General features: G+C 38.7%; 1 protein-coding gene across 1 annotated transcript in view; it reads right to left on the reverse strand.

Annotated features, from left to right (window-relative positions):
• The window catches only part of SLC49A4 (solute carrier family 49 member 4), a 102,540-nt gene that overhangs the window by 12,958 nt on the left and 66,738 nt on the right, over window positions 1-22,844 (reverse strand). The window contains exon 8 of the mRNA XM_079922596.1: window positions 6,442-6,624. Coding sequence (XP_079778722.1) covers window positions 6,442-6,624 — 183 coding nt within the window. The remainder of the gene's footprint in view (window positions 1-6,441; window positions 6,625-22,844) is intronic.

A 22,844-nucleotide genomic window follows, 5' to 3' on the forward strand; every position in this document is an offset into this window, starting at 1 on the left:
ACACACATGCTTGCCCTGCCGACTGTGCTGTCTCTAGCTGCTTCCTCTGGCTCCGGGGGCCTTGGAGCCAGGCATCTGTTCAGCTTCCTTCTATCCCAACCCCCTCTGTCAGACTTGAGGCTTCCAGGCAGAAGTGAGCAGCTTCTTGGCATAAAGGGGCTGGCGGGGGGGCGGGGGGGGGTGGCGGATAACGTCTCTAGTTTAATATCCATTTAGCAATTTCAATGAAAAAATAAAAACACAACAAAAAATGAAGGAAACAGGTTCCCTGGTACATTTTTACCTTTGGGCACTGCTATAAGTTTATATTTTCCCTCTGTGCTTCTACAGAATGCTAATACTGCCTTAATCTTCAAAAATCATCCTAAAGATTTCTATGCCGCTGCTTTAGATTAATCCATAATTCATATGGCTAAAAGAGCAATTTATGCTCAGGAACGGAAATCAGAAAACCAACCAGTAAGAAAAGGTGCTGAAGTACGTTTTTTTCCTATAATATGTTCGCAAAAGCAGCCTCCCTAACCTCTCAATTTCTACATTTTCAAAGTCAGACATGCTATTCTATAGCACAGAACAAAGAAGTATATTTCAATGGTATTTTCATGCAAAGCTGTTTTCTGTCCTTTACTTGGACTGACTAGAATCTAAACACTCAGAAACGCTGTGATCTCTGGGATCTTGTCTTTATTCTAATATTCCCTGAAATGACGCACCAAGCATTTTCTGCTTTTATATTAACCATAAAGCCTCTGGATTTCTGATGATAATTTTAACAAGCAAAAAGAAGCAGTGAAAAAATACGAAAAGAAAAAGTAGTAAAATAGAGATAACAGCGTACTGTTTATACTAAAACTGAGCGTCTTTTACTGTAAGGTCGCATTTTAAGCAATATAAGAAAGTATGGCGCTTGAAGTCTACAACAAAGGTGTTTCCTAAACTTTAGAGACTATTTCACAGGGAGCTAGAGCAACACACATGCAGCAACAATCAACTTGTCCTAGCTCTCCTTAAACCTAGAAATCAGTCAAATATTGCCAAAGCAGACCTTTATTTCATCAGGATTGTAAAACGATTCCTTCTACCTGGGTTCAGATGAAATCTCTAAAAATAACTCAGAATTGCTCTTTAGTGTCATGGTTTGTTGGTTGGTTGTTTTTCACTATTGTGCCTCTCTCTGAGAAGTCAAATCCACCCTTCACTAAGTTCACCTGGCTTAACCAGCTACCAGTGTTCTTTGAAAATTTTTGCCTTTTTAGAGGGAAAAAGGTCAGGGATGGAAATCTCTGCATGTCCCCACTGAAAACCATTCACATACACCACACCTAAGGGGCTCTAATGTGCAGGAAATGGCTTGCTTAAAAGTTCAGTCTGGGGGCTTCCCTGGTGGCGCAGTGGTTGAGAGTCTGCCTGCCGATGCAGGGGACACGGGTTCGTGCCCCGGTCTGGGAAGATCCCACATGCCGCGGAGCGGCTGGGCCCGTGAGCCATGGCCGCTGAGCCTGCGCGGCCGGAGCCTGTGCTCCGCAACGGGAGAAGCCGCAACAGTGAGACGCCCGCGTACCGCACAAAAAAAAAAAAAAAAGTTCAGTCTGACTTGGCAGAGCAAAGTTGGCTGTGGTCCTTTGGAGCCCAGTGCCATGACGTAATTAAACCAACAGAGTCCTTACCCATCGAAATTTTCTTTTGTATCTTTTAAAGTGAGCACAGCTTTCCAACATTCGTTCCCTTTGCCTTTCACTAGAGGAACTATAAATCCATACCGCAAGCCCCCGTGACTTGCCTCTACATTTCTGCTGGCTCTCTGCCATCTCCTGTGCTGCAGCCTGAGGACTCTGCCAATTTCCAGTGAGGTGGGTGCTATAGTTTACTCAGAGCTCTGCACCAAATGGTGAGGCTCTGCTGGGGCTGAACTAATTAGGATGAAGTACCATTCTACTTTTGACCTCATCTTTCCCTGCAGTGATGTCACACTTTTGGCTTCAAGTACTTGTCTGGTTCCAGACACTATCTTCCAGAACCAACCTTCTAGTTTCTTTGGTGATTCAACCAAAATTATGGTAATTTAACAAAACTGTCTCCATTCCCTCTCAAGAGAAGCCAGCTGACACCACAATTTCACAGTGTGATGCCCTGCTCCCTTCCCTCCAGGTTAATTATCCGATAGCTTTGACCAGCACATTGCATTATTTTACTTCTTAGATAGAAAATTACTTCTCACTAGTCCACATCTGTTGAACCTGTTCTCCTGGTAACCACTAGACAATACCTCCCTCCTCAGCACACAATGCAGCCTCAAATTCCTGGTTGGCTACTTCAAAATGAAAGGACTGAGGTAAAACCTTTAATGTTTTTAGCCAAAGCTTGCTGCAAACCTTCTAGAAAAACAAGAACAACAAAAAATAACAGCCAATACAAACTACAAAACAAGCTACAAACTGTAAAACAACATTAGAATACATTTCAGAGCATATAAAGCATACAACGGCATTTCCAAATTGATTTTGTACGTGAAGTTATTAGAATAAAACATCACTGTGCTGTCTGAAATACTCGCTGAGATTCACAAAGCAAACATTATGGGAAGCAACTCCGTTTTGTAAATATGCTTATATTAAGGAGCAAGTAACTTTTTTTCAAAGTGCCCTTAAAAAACCCAAGTCAGAAAAACTCCAAGAAATCTTTGACATGGTCCAGGTTCCCAAAGCAGAGTCAACACAGGACATGGGAAACTCTGTGACCCAGGGCTCTAAATAGGCCAGTGGCATTGGTATAGAAGCCTGTATGACATTCGCCATCAATGATGGCAATGGCCATAATCAACAAGCAACTCACCAGTGGAGCCTATCTTGCCAGGCAAGGCACTCTAATGTGGTCATTTTGGGGTTAGTCTGTACAGCCCTGAAAAGCCATATCTGATGTAGTCATCTACCAGATAGCACATGGTGGGAAACCAAAAACTCTGGTCAGGAAGTTTAGTACTTCCTTGAGAAGTGACCTAAAAAACCGCCTATCTGGGGCTTCCCTGGTGGCGCAGTGGTTGAGAGTGCACCTGCCAATGCAGAGGACACGGGTTCGTGCCCCGGTCCGGGAAGATCCCACATGCCGCGGAGCGGCTAGGCCCGTGAGCCACGGCCCCTGAGCTCCGGCAATGGGAGAGGGCACAACAGTGAGAGGCCCGCGTACCGCGCAAAAAAAAAAAAAAAAAAGCCTATTTTTATGATGATTAAAAATCAAGCCCTCCAATCATGTCACTAATAGTTGAATTCTGACACATAACTAACTTCTGGGTGAGATTTTCAAGTTTAAAATGACTGAATTATGACATTCAAACACTGGCTCTAATGGAAGGGAATTCATTATATAAAATGTTTAGCAGACTGGGCTGCGGAACTAAAAATTTAGGAAATAATTTTATACAGTTTCCAGATTTGTAATTTAGGTATCATCATACCTCAGCTATAAGGCATGTGGACTTTTGCTGTGGGACTTTTGGGGCGAGATCAACTAATTATAAGTGAAAGAATCTCAACAGAGTTTTCATAGTTCTAGGAACTTTTTAGCCTTAGAGAGTTGTGGGGTATGTTTGTGTGTATTCATTATACGCACTGACAAATAAGCACATAAAAGCATCTCTTTAAAATAGAAGCCTAGATGTTTAAATTCCTATCATCCCCAGCTAATTATCCAGAAGGAAACAAAACATTTGGTGAGTGCCAGCTGTGCACTGGTCTAAGCTCTTTTACATTCATCTTCTCATTAACTCTAAAATGTCAAAACACACTGAGGTTCTTTTTGTCCTGAAAACCATCCTGTTCAATTAAGATTAATTTTTATTTAAAGTTTTATTTTTCACAATACTCACGGAGTTTAGGCAGAAACCTTTAACATCTACATAGATATGTATAAGAACATAAGATCAGAAACCAACCGAGAAGGGGGAAGCTTTCTCCCCCCAGCTAGATAAATCCTTGATTGTATCAGTGAGATAGAAATTAGCAGAAATGGTGCTGTTTCTTCCACTGCCTGTGCCAAAGAACCAAAAATGTCTGCTTGTATCTGGTCACTATAAATCTGCAAAATGAGGAGTGAGCACTGGCTGATGTACAGACACCAGTCTCTGTTGAACAAACTGGAAGCTGCACACTCAAGACCCAGGAGAGTGATAGAGACACTGCTTGCTGGGCACAATGGTAGGAGTGCACTGGGCTCCTCCACAGTCAGACAGCACAGGGGTAGTTCCTGCTTTAAACTGACCAATAAATACATGTTTGTTATATTCTATAGACCACGTGCAAGAGGTCTATTAGGGGATAACATGATCTGGCATCTACTGTTGTTGTTTTTAAATGCTGGGAAGACAAAAAAATTTCCATCCAACAGGAGAAACCATGCTCAGACGGGCTGCAAGGACCATTCAGCCCACCTGTGTCCATGAGGTGGAAAATCGTTTCTACAACTCTAAGGGCAACAGCCATCTCTGATACTTTACCAGGCAAAAAAAGAGAGGTACTGAGCCGCCTAGTTTCAACTATGACACAGCTGAAGTGGGTTAAAGCTGATAATGTAATAACTGTTAGGTGATTCTGTTTAGAAAACTAATGGAAGGCAAAGACCCTATACCTGGTGATGGCATTTTCCCTAATGGAAACACGTTTCCAGGAGGACAGTGAAGAGTGGTCTGACTTTATTAATATCACTTGCCTTCGAAAATGTCACTCTCTTTCATAGGATAAACCAAACGTATATCAGGTTTAGCAAAGTTGAAACCTTCTTTACCTGTATTACTGATGGACAGAAATGATCTAGTTTGTTGTTAATTATATTACGAAATTAATATATCATTTGGACGCTCTTTGCTGTTAGGTGAAAGTGCTATGTCAAAAGCTGTCCAAAACCCAGGGAGATTCTGTTTCATCAGCTTTGAACATTTCGAAAATTTTTTTTCCAGTCAAGGAGGTTATCATGGCTACTATTGCAATTATAAGCCTGTCAGAATTCCTAGAAACAATTAGGTCTCTTGGAGTGTCACACTTTAGAGCATTTCTTATATTTAAGTCTTATAAATTAGATTCCTCCATGTACAAATTATCCAAATTTACTCTATCTGATGAGTAGTTAAGAAAACAGCAACCAGAAAAAAAAAGTAGTAATATTCAATTATTTAAGACAAGGAAATAAAATGGGATATAAACCTAGTAGAAATTAATTAAAGATTTATATTTAAGACTCACGAGTATAAAATTTAAAAAGTCTAGATGTATAAAATAAGTATAAATCCTTATTTTAACATGCAAAAAAGAAGTCTAGATAATTGTGCCCCAATTTTCTAAAATAGTGAGACAGAATTTGGACCACGGAAAAGAGAATATCAGAGAAAAACAAACAACTGCAAAACAGAGCCACTACAAACCCGCAGACCTCAACACCAGTGGGGCCTGCCTTCAATATGCCCAGCGAGCTTGCCAGCTGTCCCTGCAGCATCTCCGCCCACCCCCTCAAAAGCTATTTTAAAGTTTCATTCTCTCCTTAAGCCCCTTCTCCACTACCTTCCCACCAACTCTTCAGAGATGAACTGGCTTCTAAGCCGAAAGTTGGTGCCATCAAGAAGGAGCTCCGTCAACAATGTGCTCAGCACAGGCCTCTGCTTCTATGCCACACACACTGCCTTATCTCCACCTCCTTTCGTCCAAGGCTAACTCCTCCACTTGGGTTCAGGAACCCAACCCTTCTTCCTCTGTAAGGACGACCCCCTTCTTTAAAGGTGTACCCCTGGGTTCTAACTGCAACCTTCTGTTCACTCTATACCTGCACTGACCAATTTGGTAGCCACATGTAGCAATTTAAATGTAAACAAATTAATCAAAATGAAATAAAATGAAAAATCCAGTTCCCTAGCTGCATTAGCTTCATGGACTAGTGGCTACTATGCTGGACAGCATAGATAAAGAGCACCTCTGTTATCATAAAATGTTCCATTGGACAGAGCTGTCCTATACAGGCGATCCACTCTTTGGGTGATCTCTCATTCATCTGCAAAGCTTTAAACTACATATATACGCCTGACCTTAATTTCTACCTAACGTTAAGACAATAGAGTTGAAGTATTTCTTTTAAAAGCAAGACATCAGTGGTTCTCAATGAGAACCAGCATATTAGAATCAGCTGGTTGGCTTTTAAAAGTAGAAATGCTGCCACCCCCCCCCCCACCCCAAGTTAATTAAATCAGAAACTTTGCGGGGGGCGGGCAGTGAGGATGCATTCCATCAGGCTGGATGCCTTTCAAGAAAAGCAACAGAAGATATTTTCTTTTCTTCGCATGTGAAAGCTCAAATAAAGTAATTTGCCTTAGTGGGAATTCTCCATATAAATTCCCTATACATCAGTGCCACAAACCTCTCTCCTAACACGTTTAGATAGTAAATAAAAAGTCAAATTTCTTACCTGTGTGATAAAATGTGAGAAAAAACAAAAGTACTCCCATGAACATATTACTTAAAAAAGTGACAACTCCACAAGTAATTCCTTCTGGAACTGGGTAGACAGTTTCCACAAAAAGCTCAAAAAATATAGGTATACTGCTATTCAGGAACACTCCCAGGAGAATACAGGAGGCATACAATGTCACTAAAATAAAAACACAAACATTTTAGTTTCATAAGAGCAGCAGTGAGTCACATCAGATGGATATTCTGGGTGTTGTCTTTCATGAGTATCAACTCTGGAATTGCATCTCTTCTCAGTGGTAGTTGAAGAACTTCCACAAAGCGTCACACATCTGTCAGCTCCTCACACAGGTTTTGTGGAGTAGATAGGAAAAGGTTCTCTTGCTGGATGAGTACCAGTTTATTTGCTTTATCTTTCTGGTGGATTACTCCAAACCACAGCAACAATTTTTACCACTATAATTGAAAGGTTTCTTTCCCCTGAGTCACACTCCTGGCATACTGAGGGACAAGTAAAATATAGCAAATTAACACAAAATCTAGACTCATTCTTTAATTTTAAAGAGAAGTTAAAAATCTAAGAAAAAAATGTAAGAAACATTAAGTGTAACTAAAAATTACATATCTTAAGACTGGTTAATAACAGCCCTCAAGCATAAAATAAAAATTATCTGCTATGTAATTCCTGGAGAAACACTTAAAATAGAAATAGTCCTCAATTTTAGAATGAGTTTCATGTCAAGAGTTTTTTTTAAAAAAAATACATGACTTTTTTGGAACAGAGAAAATAATTTCACCTAGAAGTGTATCATTAATAGTGGCTAGGATCCCAGATTAGCCAATAAATAGCCTATTAACCCAATCTATAGTGAAATCTTTGAATAAGCACACTATTCTTATCCTTAGAAGAATGTTTAGAGAAATGCACCCCACTCCAAATAATTTTATTAATGCTGTTTGTATACAAACCTTCAATAATTTTAATGTGAAGGTAAAAACAGAATCAATGAGGAAAAAATGACATCCTATTTAGAAACCTAAAATATCTCCCCTTAGACTAGTAAGTATATCATGCCCACTGATGATAATGTGTAGCAATTATTCTAACCTTAAAGTTACCAGGAAAATATTTTTAATAAAAATATTTGTTAAGTAAAAAAATTTCTGTGCAGGAACTGCAGAAAGTGAGGGAATTACCCTAAATCTGTTATGTATTATTCATAGAACATATCAAATTACCAGAATTTACCACACCCGATTGCAATCATTAACAATCCCTAACATTGTTGAAGAGGTAAAAACGAAAACTGTATCTACTGTTTTCTAACAGCATTTTTCTAATTAATCTCAACTCACACTTCCCCCTCCAATTACACTAGCCTTTCAGGATTACAAAATATTTAACACATCCTAGTACCACAAATAGCTGGTGATTACTTTGAGTTTCTTTGATTAGAAGACACATGGAAATAGAGAACAAAAGGATGATGGTGAATAAAGAACGCATTGCTGGCTAAAGCAGTGACCAGGCTATTCATAGGATTACATGAGAAGCATCTGATGGATATAAACACATGTAAAACATGAAGCACTTTTCAAGAGTTTCTTAAAAACAAAACAAAACCCCACACCTCATGCTCACTGTATATTTGCTGGACATAGATCACGCAAATCAATCAATACTTCTTACACATGACTCATTAGTGGTACATTAGGAAATCTAGGGATGGAATATCACTGGTAGCTTTATAGAGTATTCTATCTACAAAACACTTTATACTAATTTATGGTCAGTCATGGTAACCAGAGCAGAGACCACTACTGACTCCAAAACAGATGAGCCTAGAAGTTTAAGATGAAAAAACACTGAATATAGCACAGATATTCAGTATCCTATGATAAACCATAATGGAAAAGAAGATTAAAAACAAGAATATATATATATATATATGTAACTGAATCACTTTGCTGTACAGAAATTAACAACGTAAATCAACTATACTCCAATTAAAATTATTATTAATTAATAAAAGTTATTAATTTTAAGAAGAACTTATTAGTCATTATACACCCAGCATTTATCCCAAAACACAAAACACACTAGGTTTTTAAAGCTAATAAAATAAAGAGAAACACTTTAAAACAAATGATATATAAGCGAAAAAGGCACAGAAAAGTGTGTTAAGGGATACAAACACACACACACACGCACATATACACCTGTTTGTAAATGTATAGAGTTCTCTGGGAAAACTCAAGAAACTGACATTCAAGGCTGCCTCTAGAGAGGGAAATTGGGGGCCATGGGACAGTAGACATTTTTCATTGTATACCCTTTTCCTACTTTTTGAATTTAGTTTTTACTATGTGCATATCTTGCCTACTTAACAAAATAAAAAAAGAGAAATGTCATTGTAAACTAATGAATTGGCAGCTAATCCAACTCTACTTCATGCAGGTTTGTTAGCTCCCTGACTCAGAAATGGTTATGCCTGGGCGAGCTGCCCCACACACCAGGTATCTACACCCAGAAGCCATATAACCCAGCCTTGGTCCAGGATCGTCGACAGAAATATTCCCACCTTATTTATTAGAAGTCCTATTATATGTAGGATAAGTGGGCTGAGACTGCTGATATAACTTCAGAGGCCAGAAATTAAAAAACCAAGCATTTTCATTCAATTCTCTCATTCTCAGTGTTTGCTTCTTGTATTATTATAAAAATGATGACCACAAGGTTGTTTTACACTGGCTGGATATATATGCTGAAATCACTTGTTACTGTAGAAACTAAAGAATCAAACTAATTTACACGTAGGGGACTGGTTCAAGATGGTGGAGTAGAAGGACGTGCTCTCACTCCCTCTTGGGAGAACACCAGAATCACAACTAACTGCTGAACAGTCATCGACAAGAAGACACTGGAACCACCAAAAAAGATACCCCACATCCAAAGACAAAGGAGAAGCCACAATGAGACGGTAGGAGGGGCGCAATCACAGTAAAATCAAATCCCATAAATGGTGGGTGGGTGACTCACAGACTGGAGAACACTTATACCACAGAAGTCCATCCACTGGAGTGAAGGTTCTGAGCCCTACGTCAGGCTTCTGAACCTGGGGGTCCGGCAATGGGAGGAGGAATTCCTGGAGAATCAGATTTTGAAGGCTAGCGGGATTTGACTGCAGGACTTCAACAGGACTGGGGAAAACAGAGACTCCATTCCTGGAGGGCACACACAAAGTAGTGTGTGCATGGGGACCCAGGGGAAGGAGCAGTGACCCCGGGGGAGACTGAACCAGACCTACCTGCTAGTGTTGGAGGGTCTCCTGTAGAGGCGGGGGGGTGGCTCTGTCTTGCTATGAGGACAAGGACACTGGCAGCAGAAGTTCTGGGAAGTACTCCTTGGCGTGAGCCCTCCCAGAGTCCTCATTGGCCCCATCAAAGAGCCCAGGGAGGCTCCAGTGTTAGGTTGCCTCAGGCCAAACAACCAAGAGGGAGGGAACCCAGCCCCACCCATCAGCAGTCAAGTGGATTAAAGTTTTACTGAGCTCTGCCCACCAGAGCAACAGCCAGTTCTACCCACCACCAGTCCCTCCCATCAGGAAACTTGCACAAGCCTCTTAGATAGCCTCACCACCAGAAGGCAGACAGCAGAAGCAAGAACTACAATCCTGCAGCCTGTGGAACAAAACCCACATTCACAGAAAGACAGACAACATGAAAAGGCAGAGGGCTATGTACCAGATGAAGGAACAAGAGAAAAACAACTACATGAAGCGGAGGTAGGAAACCTTCCAGAAAAAGAATTCAGAATAATGATAGTGAAGATGATCCAACGCCTCGGAAAAAGAATGGAGGCAAAGATCGAGAAGATGCAAGAAATGTTTAACAAAGACCTAGAAGAATTTAAAGAACAAACAAACAGAGGTGAACAATACAATAACTGAAATGAAAATTACACTAGAAGGATAAAACAGAATAACTGAGATAGAAGAACGGATAAGTGACCTGGAAGACAGTATGGTGGAATTCACTGCTGCAGAACAGAATAAAGAAAAAAGAATGAAAAGAAATGAAGACAGCCTAAGCGACATCTGGGACAACATTAAATGCAACAACATTTGCATTATAGGAGTCCCAGAAGGAGAAGAGAGAGGGAAAGGACCTGAGAAAATATTTGAAGAGATTATAGTTGAAAACTTCCCTAACATGGGAAAGGAAATAGCCACCCAAGTCCAGGAAGCGCAGAGAGTCCCATACAGGATAAACCCAAGGAGAAACACGCTGAGACACAAAGTAATCAAACTGGCAAAAATTAAAGACAAAGAAAAATTATTGAAAGCAGCAAGGGAAAAATGACAAATAACATACAAGGGAACTCCTATAAGGTTAACAGCTGATTTCTCAGCAGAAACTCTACAAGCCAGAAGGGGGTGGCATGATATACTTAAAGTGATGAAAGGGAAGAACCTACAACCAAGATTACTCTACCCAGCAAGGATCTCATTCAGATTAGATGGAGAAATCAAAAGCTTTACAGACAAGCAAAAGCTAAGAGACTTCAGCACCACCAAACCAGCTCTGCAACAAATGCTAAAGGAACTTCTCTAAGTGGGAAACACAAGAGAAGAAAAGAACCTACTAAAACAAACCCAAAACAATTAAGAAAATGGTAATAGGAACATACATATTGATAATTACCTTAAACGTGAATAGATTAAACGCTCCAACCAAAAGACACAGGCTTGCTGAATGGATACAAAAACAAGACCCATATATATGCTGCCTACAAGAGACCCACTTCAGACCTAGGGACACATACAGACTGAAAGTGAGGGGATGGAAAAAGATATTCCATGCAAATGGAAATCAAAAGAAAGCTGGAGTAGCAATACTCATATCAGAAAAAATAGACTTTAAAATAAAGAATGTTACAAGAGACAGGGAAGAAACTCCATAATGATCAAGGGATCAATCCAAGAAGAAGATATAACTATTATAAATATATATGCACCCAACATAGGAGCACCTCAATATATAAGGCAACTGCTAACAGCTATAAAAGAGGAAATCAACAATAACACAATAATAGTGGGGGACTTTAACACCTCACTTACACCAATGGACAGATCATCCAAACAGAAAATTGATAAGGAAACACAAACTTTAAATGACACAATAGACCACATAGATTTAATTGATATTTATAGGACATTCCATCCAAAAACAGCAGATTACACTTTCTTCTCAAGTGCACACGGAACATTCTCCAAGATAGATCACATCTTGGGTCACAAATCAAGCCTCAGTAAATTTAAGAAAATTGAAAGCATATCAAGCATCTTTTCTGACCACGACGCTATAATATTAGAAATGAATTACAGGGAAAAAAACGTAAAAAACACAAACACATGGATGCTAAACAATACGTTACTAAATAGCCAAGAGATCACTGAAGAAATCAAAGAGCAAATCAAAGAATACCTAGAGACAAATGACTATGAAAACACGATGATCCAAAACCTATGGGATGCAGCAAAACCAGTTCTAAGAGGGAAGTTTATAGCTATACTCAAGAAACAACAAGAAAAATCTCAAATAAACAATCTAATCTTACACCAAAAGGAACTAGAGAAAGAAGAGCAAACAAAACCCAAAGTTAGCAGAAGAAAAGAGATCATAAAGATCAGAGCAGAAATAAATGAAACAGAAACAAAGAAAACAATAGCAAAGATCAATAAAACTAAAAGCTGGTTCTTTGAATAGATAAACAAAATTGATAAACCATGAGCCAGACTTATCAAGAAAAAGAGGGAGAGGACTCAAATCAATAACATTAGAAATGAAAAAGGAGGAGTTACAACAGACACCACAGAAATACAAAGCATCCTAAGAGACTACTACAAACAACTCTATGCCAATAAAATGGACAACCTGGAAGAAATGGACAAATTGTTTTTTTTTTTTTCTTTGTGGTACGCGAGACTCTCACTGTTGTGGCCTCTCTCGTTGCGGAGCACAGGCTCCGGAGGCGCAGGCTCAGCAGCCATGGCTCACGGGCCTAGCCGCTCCGCGGCATGTGGGATCTTTTCGACCCGGGGCACAAACCCATGTCCCTTTCATCAGCAGGCAGACTCTCAACCACTGCACCACCAGGGAAGCCCTGGACAAATTCTTAGAAAGGTATAACCTTACAATACTGAACAAGGAAGAAACAGAAACTATGAACAGACCAATCACAAGTAATGAAATTGCAACTGTGATTAAAAATCTTCCATCAAACAAAAGTCCAGGACAAGATGGCTTCACAGGTGAATTCTATCAAACATTTAGACAGGAGCTAACACCCATCCTTCTCAAACTCTTCCAAAAAAATTGCAGAGGAAGGAACACTCCCAAACTCATTCTATCAGGTCACCATCACCCTGATACCAAAACCAGACAAAGATACTACCAAAAAAGAAAATGACACACCAATATCACTGATGAATATAGATGCAAAAATCCTCAACAAAATACTAGCAAACAGAATCCAAAAACACATTAAAAGGATCATACACCATGATCAAGTGGGATTTATCCCAGGGATGCAAAGATTCTTCAATATATGCAAATCAATCAATGTGATACACCATATTAACAAACTGAAGGATAAAAACCATATGATCAGGCTTCCCTGGTGGCGCAGTGGTTGAGAGTCCGCCTGCTGATGCAGGGGACACGGGTTCGTGCCCCGGTCCAGGAAGATCCCACGTGCCGCGGAGCGGCTAGGCCCGTGAGCCATGGCCACTGGGCCTGCGCGTCCGGAGCCTGTGCTCCGCAACGGGAGAGGCCACAACAGTGAGAGGCCCGTGTATCACAAAAAAATAAATAAATAAAAAAAATAAAAAATAAAAAAAACCATATGATCAGCGCAATTGATACAGAAAAAGCTTTTGACAAAATTCAACACCCTTTTATGATAAAAACTCTCCAGAAAGTGGGCATAGAGGGAACCTACCTCAACATAATAAAGGCCATATATGACAAACCCACAGCAAACATCATTCTCAATGGCGAAAAACTGAAAGCGTTTCCTCGAAGATCAGGAACAAGACAAGGATGTCCACTCTCACCATTATTGTTCAACATAGTTTTGGAAGCCCTAGCCATGGCAATCAGAGAAGAAAAAGAAATAAAACGAATACAAATTGGAAAAGAAGAAGTCAAACTGTCACTGTTTGCAGATGACATGATACTATACATAGAGAATCCTAAAAATGCCACCAGGAAACTACTAGAGCTAATCAATGAATTTGGTAAAGTTGCAGGATACAAAATTAATGCACAGAAGTCTCTTGCATTCCTATACACTAATGATGAAAAATCTGAAAGAGAGATTAAGGAAACACTCCCATTTACCATAACAACAAAAAGAATAAAATACCTAGGAATAAACCTACCTAGGGAGACAAAAGACCTGTATACAGAAAACTATAAGACACTGATGAAAGAAATTAAAGATGATACCAACAGATGGAGAGATATACCATGTTCTTGGATTGGGAGAATCAATATTGTGAAAATGACTATACTACCCAAAGCAATCTATAGATTCAATGCAATTCCTATCAAATTACCAATGGCATTTTTTACAGAACTAGAACAACAAATCTTAAAATTTGAATGGAGACACAAAAGACCCCAAATAGCCAAAACAGTCTTGAGGGAAAAAGCAGAGCTGGAGGAATCAGGCTCCCTGACTTCAGACTATACTACAAAGCTTCAGTAATCAAGAAAATATGGTACTGGCAGAAAAACAGAAATATAGATCAATGGAACAAGATAGAAAGCCCAGAGATAAACCCACACACCTATGGTCAACTAATCTATGACAAGGGAGGCAAGGATATACAATGGAGGAAAGAGAGTCTCTTCAATAAGTGGTGCTGGGAAAACTGGACAGCTACATGTAAAAGAATGAAATTCTTGGGCTTCCCTGGTGGTGCAGTGGGACGCGGGTTGGTGCCCTGGTCTGGGAAGATCCCACATGCCGCGGAGCGGCTGGGCCTGCGAGCCATGGCCACTGAGCCTGCACGTCCAGAGCCTGTGCTCCGCAGCAGGAGAGGCCACAACAGTGAGAGGCCCGCGTACCGCAAAAAAAAAAAAAAAAAAAAAAAAAGACACATGCACCCCAATGTTCACTGCAGCACTATTTACAATAGCCAGGTCATGGAAGCAACCTAAATGCCCATCGACAGATGAATGGATAAAGAAGGTGTGGTACATATATACGATGGAATATTACTCAGCCATAAAAAGGAACGAAACTGGGTCATTTCTAGAGTCGTGGATGGATCTACAAACTGTCATACAGAGTGAAGTAAGCTGGAAAAAGAAAAACAAATATCATATATTAACACATATATGTGGAACCTAGAAAAATGGTAGAGATGAACCAGTTTGCAGGGCAGAAATTGAGACACAGATGTAGAGAACAAACATACGGACACCAAGGGGGGAAAGCAGCGGGGGTGGGGTGGTGGTGGTGGTGTGATGAATTGGGAGATTGGGATTGACATGTATACACTGACGTGTATAAAATGGATGACTAATAAGGACCTGCTGTATAAAAAAAATAAATTAAATTAAAAAAAGTTTACACAGGAAAGGGTTAAATTAAGATCTTCATAATCAGAATGGGGGAAAGGTAGCTGTGTCAGGATTGATTTAATATTTTCCCCAGTGTTCTGGGACATGCATAAAGTAAAACCTGATTATTATGCATCTGAATTTGACTTCTATTTGAATTTTCAGTTAAGAGTCTGATACAGTATCTTTTACACACTGGTTTGGCAGATCCAGTGGGTGAATGTCATCTATTAAAAGTCAGGCAGACAAGATAATTTCCTGCTCATCAGAGAAGTTCAATACATGATCATTAAATATTTCCATGACTTTCCATAGTACTGGTACTAAAATTAAAATAAACTGCCTTTCAATAAAAGTCAAGGTAAGGGCTTCCCTGGCGGCGCAGTGGTTGAGAGTCCGCCTGCCGATGCAGGGAACGCGGTTCGTGCCCTGGTCTGGGAAGATCCCACATGCCGCGGAGCGGCTGGGCCCGTGAGCCATGGCCGCTGAGCTTTGCGTGTCCGGAGCCTGTGCTCCGCAATGGGAGAGGTCACAACAGTGAGAGGCCCGAGTACCGCCAAAAAAAAAAAAAAAAAAAGTCAAGGTAAATTAGCAGAACAAACACAATGCTGACACAGATTTTTTTTTTTCAAAGAAGCTGATAAAATTTCATAGGCTCATAATTTCAACTGCAAAAAACAAAGTCCTCTGTAGCACAAAATACAGTAACAAAGGCTGTATTTCAAGAATATGACTTGGATCATAACCCTGAAAGAACTCTTCTCTCCACCCCTGCTTCCAGTGACAAACCAAATTACTAAACTTTAGGGAAGTAAAACTATGTATGAATACATTTTTATTAATCAAATTATTCAAACCTTAGGAGATCAGTAGTTATAAAACAAATCACAAAATTTCAGTGAAGATGTATTGCCACTCAGCACTGACTTAAATTTATATAATTTTTTATACAATTTTTAAAACTGCTCTTAAAAATATTATCATACTTGACTATCCTATCAACTCTTTGAGGCAGGTAAAGTAAGATGAAGTGCCTGAAATTCTGAAAGTCAAAATGACTTATATAGAAACAATGTAAATTACCAGTGCTAATAACAATAGTATAATTAAGGCCTACAGAATCTAGCGTGCTTTCCACCAAGCCACTGTATCAGATTGAAAAAAAATTCTTTTATAATATTTCTTTTATTCAATGGTATTGACACAAAAGGAATGCTTCTCAAATCTGTATTCCACACAGAAGCTGGAAGTGACTGCTCATAAGACAGATGACAGAATAAAAAACAGAGCACCAAAAGGTTACAGACAAAAAAGATGAAATTTAATCATGATAAATGTAAAATGGGTCCAAAAATTATTGCTTAGGTATATAATAGGGAAAATTTAGCTTAAGCCTTTCTTCAAAACCATTAAAAAAAAAAAAGCATTTATCAAGTGCCTCTTATATGAAAGCAGCTACGCTGGAACAGTAAATAGGATACTCTATCCTCAAATCATTCCTAATCTAAAACCTCAAATCATTCCTAATCTAAAGGAATATGATGGACACCTATGGGCTCAGCAGCCATTTATATGCACAGTGTAAAGATAATTATACTTTATTCTCTTTAAAAGAAACCAAAAAAAGCTATGAGAAGCCACGGCCTCCTAGCATTAGGTGCCAAGTGCAGCAGGGAAAGTGTGCCAAATTCTAGTAATACTGTTTAAGGAGGAGCCTGACAAGCTATGGTAGGTTTAGAAGACTGACTATGCTTGTCGGTGGTGTGGAATCTATGTCTGATGAGGAAAGGTTATGAGAATTGGGGGATGTTTAGATTAATGGCTAAGTCCAGGCATGACTGACATATTCAAATGTTCTGAGGGCTGTCAACAGAAGAGGGAGGTGGCCGACTTGCTCTGTGGGAGTTGTGTTGCTCCAAAAAGTAATAGCTTGATAGGAGGAAGAATTTCCCAGGACCCAGAGCTGATTAACAAGGGAGGTTTTCATTCAAGTTGTGGTCATATGAACATACATCTGGATTGTAATGGAAGAGACTCATTTATTGAGTAAGTTATATCAGATGATGACTAAGGTTCATTTAAGTAGATCAATAACAAATTTAGATACATGTAAGTAAAGAGCTTAACTAGGATATTAAAAACAAAAACCTAAAAGGTGCTTCTTAGTGGGTAAGAATAATAGCAATTTTTTTTAGTTTTATTAAGAAGCATTATAAATGTGAAATAAGGATTATAAAATAACAATACATTTTTATCATAAATTATTTTAATGATTAGAATCAAGAAATTTCCCTAAATAGTAGGTTTATAACATTAATACACTTTATTAGATAAATTTTTATTATTGTGCACACTGACTGAATTTTTATTTCATGATAAAAGTTAAGAAAGTTAACTGGGGATTATTAGATTAGACATTTATTAAAAATATTTATAAAAACTAAATTAAACTTGATATTGCAAGTGAAAATACTCCTTTTGGAAATAAAGACATACACGTAAAGGCAAACAGTAAACATTCAAAAGTTTGCCAACTACAGAGTTTTTCATATGTTTTGGGCATGTTGAATATATAGAATACATATGTGTGTATATACACATACACTGATATACATTTCTATATCATTGAGCTGTGCCTTTCTTCTCAGCCTCACATTTTCTTCCTAAAAATGATTACTGTGGCCTTCATGGTCTATCACTAATTAAAATACGCAGTACGGGAGTTCGCTGATGGTCCAGTGGTGAAGAGTCTGCCTTCCCATGCAGGGGACGCGGGTTCGATCCCTGATTGGGGAACTGGGATCCCACATGCTGCAGGTAAACTAATCCCACACGCCAGAACTACTGAGCTCGTGTGCCTCAACTAGAGAAGAGAAAACCCGCATGCCACAACTGGAGAGAAGTCTGCGCACCGCAATAAAAGATCCCGCGTGCCACCACTAAGACCTGACGCAGCCATAATAATAAATAAATAAATAAAATAAAATATGCAGTAATGAAACTGGGGTTCCCAAAGAGAAGGGGGCATATTTTGCTGCAATATTCATTAATGGTGATGGTTTTCTTTCCACGTGTTATTACCTTGTGGGTATCCCTTGTTTAGTCCCTTTGGTGGCAAAGTTTAGTCCTATAAAGACTGACAGTTATGTTTAGAGTCCCTTATGACTGGAAGGCACAGTTATTATCTTGCAGAAATGAAGCACAACTAATAATTCTTTGAAACAGTGGGCCCAGAGTAGAGACTGGTTGGGAAATCAGATATCCTAAGTAGTATAGGTTTATCAGTAACCTTGAAGCTCCCAAAGAATGACATATGGTTCTGCAGAAGGCAATGTACTATTAACTCATGGAACACTGACTGATCACCTGGTCAAACCCTCTACCTTCAAGAAACACAAATTCTACTTGAAGACTTATTTCTCTTCTTGAAAATCTCCATGGATAAACATTACATGACCTCAGTAAGAAGCGTTTATCTGAGCATTTCACAAATCCATCCTCGTCTTTTAATCCATGTTCTATTTCTGCCTCTTAATCAGTCATGAACATGAGTAATTCACTTTTAGTTCATAAAACTGAAAATAATAATTCACTCCTTAGCCTTCTTTCTTTAAAGTTTAAAATCCCTAATTTCCTTAATAATGTGCATTTCTTTAATCATGCTCATCCTTTTCTGAATTTTCTCATTTCTCCCCATTTTTGGGCAAGTGTATGTTTTTATTTCTTTGCATGCTATTAAAATGGGACATAATTATCTTAACGAAAGCAAAATGCATGAAAATATATTAAGAGGATTACTCTCTAGCCTATACATGTCACATGCCTTTCAATACAACCAAATATATTTCCTTTCTTCAATTATCACTTAAAGCCAGCTTGTAGTCGGCTATCACCCTCAAGGGGCTTCTATCTAGCTAATCACCTCCCCTTATTCTCCCCACCCATTATCTGTTTCCGACATCACCATCATGGCATCTTAGTAACTTGCATTCGATGAAGAACCTCCCCCAAAGCATCTTCTGTTAAACAGTCAAATTACACTGTTTCAGCAAACTCAACACCAAAGTGCTAACATTTTTCAAAATGTCATTTTCAAAGTATTAATCTATTCAGTGAAAAATGACATGTGAATTGTGGCTAGCATGGCTAGACATCTAGTTCTCAGATAAGGTGAAAAATGTATTTTCATAATTTTGTTTACAGCATAAGCTTCAAGATTTTGAGACTCATATTACCTAGTCATGAGTTTACTTACTGCTCTATTATAGCTAATTCAATTAATGAAGATATAATACAATATTAAATATTGAGTTTCCCTAAAGAAATAATAAAAGCATACCACTGAGAGCCTCCAAGAGGATGTATGTAAGCAAGTACATATACCAAAATAGTACACCTTTAGATAGAATGGAATGATCCAGCTTTTCTTCTATAGAGATGGCAACAGTAATATCAAGATCAGTGGACTACAGAAAGATTGCATTAGAAGGTTCTAGCAGTAGTAGCACTTACAACACAAGGGTTGAACAAAATTAATAGCTTTTAATTTATTATGTCAACAGTTATAATTAATGTGTATATTTTCAAACACTTTTCATGTAAATTCTTCTGATTTATAAAAAGTAATAATAGAAACACTAAGTTTGCTAGAAACTGGAAAAAGACTAGACATTTTCCTGATTAAAAAAAGAATGACTCTGGTAAAAAAAAGAAACATGAATTTGCCATTACTGACTTTAAGTATCAGCCTAAAGGTCTAGATGTGTCTATAATTAGATTTTGTAGTAAGTTCCCTTTCATGAAACCTTTTTTACTTAAAAGGAATTAGGTCAGATTTTTACAAAGGCAGTAAGAGTATCTATGACAGATTTATTCAAATTCTCCATTGTTCCATTAAAATATGCCCTTTTGCCTTCTTACAGCTAGTGCTGAATAACAGAGTGGCTAAGCTTCCTGACTATTATTGGCAATAAGTCATATCTATTGAGATTCAAAATAGAGACAAAATATACTTCATTCATTCATTCATTATGCAGGGCTTATGCTAGGTACTGGTGTGGGAGTTGGGGGTCAGAATTTAAAAGGCAAAAGTGCATGCTCCAGATTTTCAGACTGGTAGGGAGATAAGACATATACTCAAGTAACTATTAAGTGGTATCAGGAAAGAGAAAAAGAATACTATGATAATTCAGAGAAGGTATGTGAACAAATTTAGTCCTTAACCCAGTGTATTTGTAAGTTAAAAATGCATCTTTGTAGAGCAGAAACTAATAGAACAATGTAAAGCAATTATACTCCAATAAAGGTATTACAAAAATGCGCCTTTCAGGAGTTTCTAAGTGACATTAATAAACAGACTTACATTCGAAAACAGTAGAATTTATAAATTCAATGGTTAAGATGTCTACCTCAAACTCAACCTCCCAATTCTAGCCTTGATTTAATTTAGAATTCTGCTTTCCTTTCTGTCCAACATAATTATTGTTAAGGACAGAATGGGAAAACAGTCCTGACTGGGGTCAATTACATCAATTTTCTTTAAAGATTTAAAAAGATGCATAGTTTTCACAATAAATGCTGGAGAGGGTGTGGAGAAAAGGGAACCCTCTTGCACTGTTGGTGGGAATGTAAATTGATACAGCCACTATGGAGAATAGTATGGAGGTTACTAAAAAACTAAAAATAGAACTACCATATGACCCAGCAATCCCACTACTGGGCACATACCCTGAGAAAACCATAATTCAAAAGGAGTCATGGACCACAACGTTCATTGCAGCTCTATTTACAATAGACAGGACATGGAAGCAACCTAAGTGTTCATCGACAGGTGCATGGATAAAGAAGATGTGGCACATATGTACAATGGAATATTACTCAGCCATAAAAAGAAATGAAATTGAGTTATTTGTAGTGAGGTGGATGGACCTAGAGTCTGTCATACAGAGTGAAGTAAGTCAGAAAGAGAAAAACAAATACCGTATGCTAACACATACATATGGAATCTAAAAAAAAAAAAAAAAGGTTCTGAAGAACCTAGGGGCAGGACAAGAATAAAGACGCAGATGTAAAGAATGGACTTGAGGACACGGGGAGCGGGAAGGGTAAGCTGGGACGAAGTGAGAGAGTGGCATGGACTTATATATACTACCAAACGTAAAATAGATAGCTAGTGGGAAGCAGCCGCATAGCACAGGTATATCAGCTCAGTGCTTTGTGACCACCTACAAGGGTGGGATAGGGAGGGTGGGAGGGAGACACAAGAGGGAGGAGATATGAGGATATGTGTATATGTATAGCTGATACACTTTGTTATAAAGCAGAAAGTAACACACCATTGTAAAGCAATTATATTCCAATAAAGATGTTAAAAAATAAAATAAAAAGATGCATAGTTTTCAAATATATATATGTTTTCTGATTATAAAAGTAAAACAAATTCAGTGTTACAAATCCAGACAAAAAAGGAGGTAAGGGGCTTCCCTGGTGGCGCAGTGGTTGAGAGTCTGCCTGCCGCTGCAGGGGATGCGGGTTTGTGCCCCGGTCCGGGAAGATCCCACATGCTGCGGAGCAGCTGGGCCCGTGAGCCATGGCCGCTGAGCCTGTGCATCCGGAGCCTGTGCTCTGCAACGGGAGAGGCCGCAACAGTGAGAGGCCCGCGTACCGCCAAAAAAAAAAAAAAAAAAAAGGGAGGTAAAAAACTAAATCTCCTCCATCCAGAGATAAAACTGTTAATTTTATCAGGTTAAATAGAAAATACATGAAATTTAATGAACGTATTATCTTATAATGAATATTCTGCACTTAATTCAAGGGAACAAATCTGTTCATCATGTACTCACGACTATATTCTTGTGAAATCTAACATATGCATACATGTCATACAGTATCACAAAAAAAATTTGAGTGTAATGCTATGAACAAACAGAGTTGTAAACTAAAACTGTTCCACCAGAATGTTGTACAGCTGCTAAAGTTGAAACTATACCAGAATAATAAAAAATTCTGGCTCAGGACACTCAACAAAATTGCTCAAAACCCTAATGAAGGAATGTTAGTATATTAAAAGTGCAAAGTATCCAAAGAAAGATTACTCTGGACAACTGGGATTTATAGGCAAAGCAATAAACACTGAAAAGAGGGAATCCCAGCAGGACGGTACAGAGCAGAGGTTTCCAAACCTTCCTTCTCAGCACCCTTTGTATCTCAGTAATTTTTTAGTGGTGCCTCGAGGCCAAAGGAAATAGCTAACAATTCTGTTAATTACATGGTTAGGTCCAAACAATTTAATAAATATATATATGTCCTAACAATTTAGTGGCCATTAAAAAATACTCATATATTGAAAGAGATAGATTTTTACTTCATTCTTAAACAACCACAATTACTTACTAATGGGATGTGTACATCTGACAGGCACTACACAACTACTCAAATCTTGTAATCAGAACGGCACTGCCACTCTCATTTCCTGTTCCACACTCATTACTGTGCGGAATGATGTCCCCTCCTTCCCGCAAAAGATATTCATGTGTGAATTCCTGGAAACTGTGAATATGTTTCCATACACGGCAAAAAGGATTAAGGCTGCAGATGGAATTAAGGTTGCTAATCAGCTGATTTTAAAATTGGGAGACTATCCTGGATTACCTGGGTAGACCTGACGTAATCACAAGGATCCTTAAAAGTAGAAGAAGGAGGCAGAATATGAAGTTCAGAGGAAGATGTTACCTTGGAAGGAAGGAACAGTGCAATATGAGATGCAAT

This window comes from Stenella coeruleoalba (genome assembly GCF_951394435.1).
Source record: "Stenella coeruleoalba genome assembly, chromosome: 5".
In the NCBI taxonomy this organism is placed as follows: Eukaryota; Metazoa; Chordata; class Mammalia; order Artiodactyla; family Delphinidae; genus Stenella; species Stenella coeruleoalba.